Source organism: Galendromus occidentalis, unplaced genomic scaffold, assembly GCF_000255335.2.
Source record: "Galendromus occidentalis unplaced genomic scaffold, Mocc_1.1 scf7180000075718, whole genome shotgun sequence".
NCBI classification, from domain to species: Eukaryota; Metazoa; Arthropoda; class Arachnida; order Mesostigmata; family Phytoseiidae; genus Galendromus; species Galendromus occidentalis.
Genome location: NW_003803708.1, coordinates 16926 through 24189, shown reverse-complemented (window position 1 = coordinate 24189; position 7264 = coordinate 16926). Strand labels below are relative to the sequence as shown.

General features: G+C 51.4%; 1 protein-coding gene across 1 annotated transcript; it reads left to right on the top strand.

Annotated features, from left to right (window-relative positions):
• Positions 1–426: 426 nt before the first annotated feature.
• On the top strand, positions 427–1803 carry LOC108864851 (uncharacterized). The gene has a single exon (XM_018641176.1). The coding sequence runs from the start codon at positions 427–429 to the stop codon at positions 1801–1803; it is 1377 nt and encodes a 458-aa protein (XP_018496692.1).
• Positions 1804–7264: the final 5461 nt, after the last annotated feature.

Here is a 7264-nt window from a genome sequence, read left to right as displayed (position 1 = left end):
AACCGTATCACTGAAATCCAGAAATATTCAAGCGCGGATCAATGGAGATACGTCTCCACGAAGGACAATCCGGCGGATCTTTTGAGCCGAGGAACACCCCTCGACGCCGCCGAGATCCGTAGATTTTGGACCCATGGTCCTCATTGGCTATCAGAGAAGGTGCTCCCAAAGCCGGCGAAGATCGGAAAAGCAGACTTTGCAGAAGCAATCCAAGAAGCGAGAAAGTCGAGCGATAGCTGTGAATCCACGGTCACTCTGGCGACATCCACGTCGAAACCCGAGCCGACACACATCCTCGAAGAGAAACACTTCTCGACTTGGACGAAGGCTGTTAGAACCATCGCCACTGTCCTAAGGTTCTCGAAACGCTGGAGAGCGGCGAGAAACGTTCAAGCTGGGAGCCCGATCGATGCTTCGGAGTTCAGAATGGCCGAAACGGCGCTTCTGAAATATATACAGGGAATCAGCTTCCCCACGGAAGTTCTCGCGAAGTGCCAGAAATTACAGAAATCCAGCAAGATATACCTATTCAACCCTATGCTCGACGAAGATGGGATCATACGTTGCAGATCGCGTTTGGAAAAATCCGGCGACCTGTCTTTCGGGGAGAAATTCCCAATACTCTTAGACGGGAGAAACCATTTCGTTCGCCTGCTAATAGCCTGGATTCACGAGACTAAGTGCAAACATGCTCAAGGCATTTCCACGAACCTACATCACGTTCGAACTGAGTTTCTCATCCTTAGAGCCAGGAGCTCAATTAACAAAGTCCTCAGAGGCTGTAAAGTATGTGCGAGGTTCCGAGCGAAGGCAGGCGCGGAGGTGACACCCCCCTTGCCGGCTTTCCGCATTGAGGAAACCCCGCCATTCAGTGTTACCGGCATCGACTTTGCGGGGCCTATCACAGTGAGAGACAATCAAGGCAATAAATTCAAGAGCTACATAGCTCTATTCGTGTGCCCAGTCTCCAGAGCCATTCACCTCGAGTTGACGCCCGATCTCACAACATTCGAATTCCTCTTAGTCCTGCGGAAATTCATCAGTAGGTTCCCTTCAGTGACGAGGATAATGTCAGATAACGCGGCGACCTTCAAGCGCGCGGAGAAAGAGTTAGAGATGGCATACCGAAACGCAGCAGAACCGGAGATCCAACACTACCTGGCGAAAGCGAAAATCGAGTGGGAGTTTATTACCGACAGAGCCCCAGTACAGGGTGCTTTCTGGGAAAGGATGGTTCAGCTCGTCAAGAAACCTCTCAGGAAAGTTCTGGGCACCAATGTTCCCCGATTCAGGGAGCTCGAATCAATTCTCGCGGAGATAGAACTCTGCATAAACCTGCGGCCGATTTCGGCACTGCCATCCGAGTTTTGCGACATCCGAGCTTTATGCCCTATGGACTTAGTCTATGGCTACCACGCAAAAGCACGCTTTCCCGACTCCTCAAAGATGAGGATGCCGGATCAAGGGGCCGCACAAGCGATAATTCTCACCAAAGCTTGGAGACGTCAACAGACCGTGTTGAACGCGTTCTGGAAAAGATTTCAATCCGAGTATTTACAACAACTTAGATCAGCTCATGAGAGTAAGCCAGGGGAGACCCGTTCGCTCAGGGTCGGAGATGTTTGTATCCTTGCGGATCCGAGCCCTTCGAGAAGCTTCTGGCCTCTCTGTAAAATCGTCGACGTGTTCGGTGGGCAAAGAACCGATCTACGACAGAGATCTTGCATGATCCAATTCGGTAACGGAAAAATCGTCAAACGACCGATATCCATGATTTACCCGCTGGGTTTCAGTGAAAACTAAGAGGATGGAGTTCGCGCTTAGCGACCGCAGGCGATAGTTCGGCGGCATCGATCATTTATTCACGGGGCCCCCCGAAATTCGGGCGGCGTTGCAAACGACGGATATGGGCTCTTTTTAGTTTACGAGTTTTTTCCCTATAGAAATCTTGTTCACGCGGCGTTAGTTGAATCCACAGGGGATACACGAAATCATGCAGCGCCTTCCCGGTGGATCGGCGGGCCCAGGGAATACGTTTCTGTATCTCTTCCTTGAAGAAATCCAGAGGAGACCATGGTCCTCGGTGATTCAGCGGCCTTCTCACGCTCACGAGTCGGCGCGGATCGGGACAGGTTTCCCATACCCTTCGAGGCGGAGGCTGGGGATACGAGACCCAAACACCGGAGGCACCGGGAATTGCTACATCTTCAGACCCTTGCCTGGGTGCTCCATCTCTTGGCGAGCGCTCGGACGGGTCCCGCGATCCCTCGGCTAGATTCCTTTCTGGAGTAGAACGGGGCGATGGCATGGTTCGCACACCGGCCAGGAGAGCCGAACGCAGTAAATCGTCGAAACGAGTCTCGGGTCGCGAACTTTGATTGGCCGACATCGTCTACAAAAATCGGTGGTATGATAAAAAATGAAATTAAGAGCGAAAACCTCACCGGAAGGTAAAACGGAAAATATAATCTATCATAAGAGCACACTCGTCATACCGGTCAAGTCGTCTTTAGTCGTTGCAACTTCTCGGGGATTCTCCGCGGTGTGCACTCGTCGACTGGAGGCGAACGAATGAGACACAACGGAAAATGGGACAGCCCCTCGAACGCGAAGAAAAATCTCGTCCGGTCGAAATGTGTCGAATTAAAGTCAGAGAACTAGTTTAGAGGTCGGAAATGTCGACGCACCAAGTCACCATACACCTCATAGGCGATTCTCTACAGTCCGAAAAAGAGCCAATGTCCGTTCCGGAGTCAAAGCAGTGTCACTTCGTTTCAGCCATTAGACAGATGTGCATGAGTAGGGAACCCGCATGCTCTAGGCAATCGTGAAAGCAAATATTCTTTTGGATGCTAACTAACTTCCAAGCCGCCCAAAGAGCTTATAGTTCACTTCATGTAGTGTTCATCATTGGTCATCGCTTTAGAGAAACCTCTGGAACTCGAGCACTGCGTGCGCGGAGTTCCCGGGGGAGAGTGTCGCAGACACCTTCAGTGTATGCGCTAGTTACAGAGGAGGCCGCCAGGCGGCGTTCCGTCGACCCTACTGTCAATAGTCAATGACGTCAGCCGCACAGTCGGTCTCCATAATTTAGAGTAGTTCGGTAATCCGAAAGTGATACCTCTGTAAGCCCTTGAGGCAATCATTCATACAATCGATCATGAAATATAATAAAGAGAATGGGCTTGGGTCACATGGAGCTGGCAATGCGTCGCGCGTCGGTCGGCGCGTCTCTCCCGCAAACATCGTGTGCACGTCGAGACGTGCCGATTGGGGCGCGTGACCTCACTCATCCGAGGGGCTACGCTGAGACAGGAACTAACCGTCCCCGGCTAACCGCACAAGCGAGCTCGAGGAGCAGACCAGGTCAATCTTGACAAAAGTTGCCCAGTGACTCAGTCCACAAACCAAGTGAAGGATTGTTTTCATTGAAGTACGCAACAAGCGGCTCTCCAGGAGAAAAAGGTTTGAACGAAGTCCTTCGACGGCATGAGAGAGTTTTCTCGAAGGATCAGTTTGATGTAGGAATGGTCGATCACGAACACCGGATCCCCACGATCGATGATGTCGCTGTCTACAAGAGGGAGTATCGTGTGCCAGCAAATCTTGAGCAACGCGCTTTCGAAATGTTGGAGGCTATGAAACGGAAAGGTCTAATTGAGAACTGTGAATCTCCGTGGGCAGCTCCTGCAATTTTCCTGGAGAAGGGAAATGGTCTACTGAGGATGGTGGTGAATTACCAGGCCTTGAACGAGAAAACCATTTTCGACCCCTTCCCGATCCCAGACATGTACGGGATCGTGAGGAAAGCATCCAAGGGATATTTGTTCTCCACGTTGGATGCTAGAAACTCCTTCTGGCACATAAAGTTGAGGGAAGAAGATCAGCTCAAGACAGCCTTCGTCAGCATGGGTCGACAGTACAAATTCCGTGTTATGCCAATGGGTCTGAAGGGTGCACCGGCCGCCCTGACGAGAGCGTTTACGAGTACTCTGAAGGATGAAATCAGGGCAGAAAACGTTTTCGTCTTTTATGATGATATTGTCCTTTGCACGAACAATGTGGAGGATCAGAGGACGGCCCACCTCGAGCTTCTGGAACGTGTCCTTCGAAGATTGGCGGATGCGGGATGGAAACTGAATCGGGAGAAACGCAAGTACCTCGAGGATGAAGTACAGGTTCTGGGTCACCGAATAAAACATGGAGAGATCACCATCACACCGGCTTATCGAACGGAAATGCAAGGATGGCCGGAACCGACCACAAAGAAGGAACTACAAAAGTTCCTGGGATTCGCTGGTTTTCATGCGAAATTTATCCACAATTACAGTACGATTGCAGCCCCCCTGACCGAAATGACGGGTAATGGTGTCTTCAAATTCGGGGAAACTGAGAGGAGGGCCTTCCAAGAGCTCAAAAGACTTCTCACATCTGCACCGGTTTTAGGGGAGTATGATCCGGGACGGCAGCTGACGTTGGTGACGGATGCGAGCGATAGCGGATGGGGTGCAGTCCTGGAACAGGATGGCCACCCGGTGGAATTCTGCTTGGGAAAATGGAGCCCAACAGAGAAAAGATACTCGACAACTGAGAAAGAGCTGAGAGGAGTCCTCAATGGCATAAAGCGCTTCTCCTATTTCCTATCGGGAACTCATTTTGTCCTGGTCACCGATCATAAATCGCTTTTGAGCGGGATGAAGGAGAGATGCGAGGATGGAGAACTCTATCGCTGGGCAAGAAAGTTGGATCCCTATTCCTTTTCTATTGTTCATCGTATGGGGAGCCAAATCGGACGCGCCGACGCCTTGAGTCGAAAACCGTCGGAGGGAAGTCAACGAAGATTGACGGAAATCAATGATTTCGAGGAAGCAACTATTCAGGACCCTGTGCTGAACTTTTTTGAGAGAACACTGAATGGAGCAACAGTCGATAAACCGACAGCTGAATGGAGCGCCGAAATGGACTTTGACGAGCAACAGCGGCAAAGAGGAAACCTCTCTCTGAGTCAAGGTGGGTTGTGTCTGTTTATAAATGGCGAGAGCTAGATCCTAGTGCCTGGAAGTATGCGAAAGCGGATATTTGGCTTCGCACACTCACATGAGCTGGCGGGACATATGGGCCTGGAAAGAACCCGTCAACGGATTAGAGAAAAATTCTTTTGGTTCAAGAGTTCTCAAGATATCAAGCGATGGAAGGCCGAATGCCTGGTCTGCGCCAGTCATGATGTGAAACGTCGAGCGCCGGGAGTATCACGTCACGCAATACCTATCCGAGGATTTCCGCTGTCGCAGTGGGCCATGGACGTGCTGGGGCCGCTTCCAAAATCCGGGAAAAATAACCAGTTCATTCTCGTCCTCACCGATAGGTTCACCAAGTGGGTCGAGCTTTACGCGCTCCCTGATCAGAAGACCGAGAGGATAGTGACTTGTCTAATCGACTTAGTGTGTCGATACTCGATTCCCTCGGAGCTACTGAGTGACAATGGAACAAACTTCAGCAGCCGTTGTTTCAGGGCGCTCCTGGATGCTCTCCGGATTAAACAACCTCGAACCTCGCCCTATCACCCAGAGGGAGATGGACAGACGGAACGCTTCAATGCAACAATGATGCAGGCCCTGCGGAAGTACGTGCAAGAGGACCCAGAGAAGTGGGATGAAAAACTCCAAAACGTAGCCTTCAGCTACCGGACATCACGACACTCAGTGACGGGATATACACCGTACCAACTCGTTTTTGGAAGGAAACCGAGGGAGCCAATTCACCTTTTTGCCGCAACAGACGGTGAAGTCGCGATAAAACCCATGGAGAACTTCAGGAAAGCTGAACAGTGGAGGAGAAAAGCTCTGGAAAAACTGCAAGCGGAGCAGGATGCTCGAACTGAAAACGTTGAATCCCCGTATGAAAGGGGAGATATTGTTATGATAAAGAACTTCCACACCAAAAGCAAGCTGTCACCAAAGTACCGCGGGCCGTTTCCCTTGCTTGAAAACAGGAATCCGTACTACGTACTCGACATGGACGGAAAGCCAAAAATCGCTCATGGAAATCATCTAAGGATCTTCCTAGAGCGAACCGATGACATGGATACACTCGATGTCTCGCCACAAAGCCAGGTCACGGCTGCAGACCTTCGATGGACGATGGAATCGATGGACGATGGAATCGATGGACGATGGAATCGATGGACGATGGAATCGATGGACGATGGAATCGATGACGATGGAATCGATGGACGATGGAATCGATGGACGATGGAATCGATGGACGATGGAATCGATGGACGATGGAATCGATGGACGATGGAATCGATGGACGATGGAATCGATGGAACAACGACGCCGCTCGCGCGGGAGGCGGTGTGGGTTCGATCCCTGCTGCCGGAAAAACACGAAGGGAAAAAATTTTTTTTTGGTTTACGAGTAGCCACTCCTCCAGCCGAGATGTGATGGTGCCTCTATAGCCGTCGACCTGGTCGAGTGAATCTCTCCTGTCGGCATCATCGTTGTAAAACGAGGTCGCTTCGTTGATGTAGAAATTCACTCGGGTTCTCAGGATATCGACCTCAGAGATCGCGGGCTGTGTTTGTTCTGTCGGTGGAGCGATGGCGTTCAGGGGATTCTGGGGACCTGCCCCGGTTTCCGGTTCGGAAGGAAATTCGGGGCGTTCTGGTCGTTCGGGATCGCTATCTGGCTCTAGTGTTCTCCCTCGCACCGCAGCCTGAGAACTCTGAGCTCGACTTACTTCCGATTGAGGTGAGGATTCAGCCGAGGTGACTGCAGTTCGAGTCTGAGTCACCATGTTGAGTGCTGAAGATCTTGGGCTCGGCGATGTCGGTCTGGAGGCTATCAGAGATGATGGTCTGAGTAGCTGACGTTCCTCTCGGTATGACCGACGAGTTTCGATGTTCGCACTTCCCGCGATACCGCGATTGGCGATGGTTCGAGCCATGTCCTCAAGATGGCTGTCTGGTGGTCGTCGAAAAACGAGTCGGGATTTTCTGAGACCCGTAAGGTCCGGAAGGATTCCGGGAGTATTTCCGGGAGAACCGGAGACGATCTGCCCTGGGCCGCACCCTCCTGATCATGCGGGCTGTGTTGTCTGGATTCTCCGCTCATACTTGAGTCTAGTCTGGAACTCTCCTATCCCTGATCCTGGCCCCTTCGTTAGGCTTAAGAGTGATTGAGCCACAACGGGTGAATTTTCCTCTTCGTGGTGGTCGGAATTCTGCTTTTCGCTGACGCACCTGGTGCTCGAGGTGGATTGA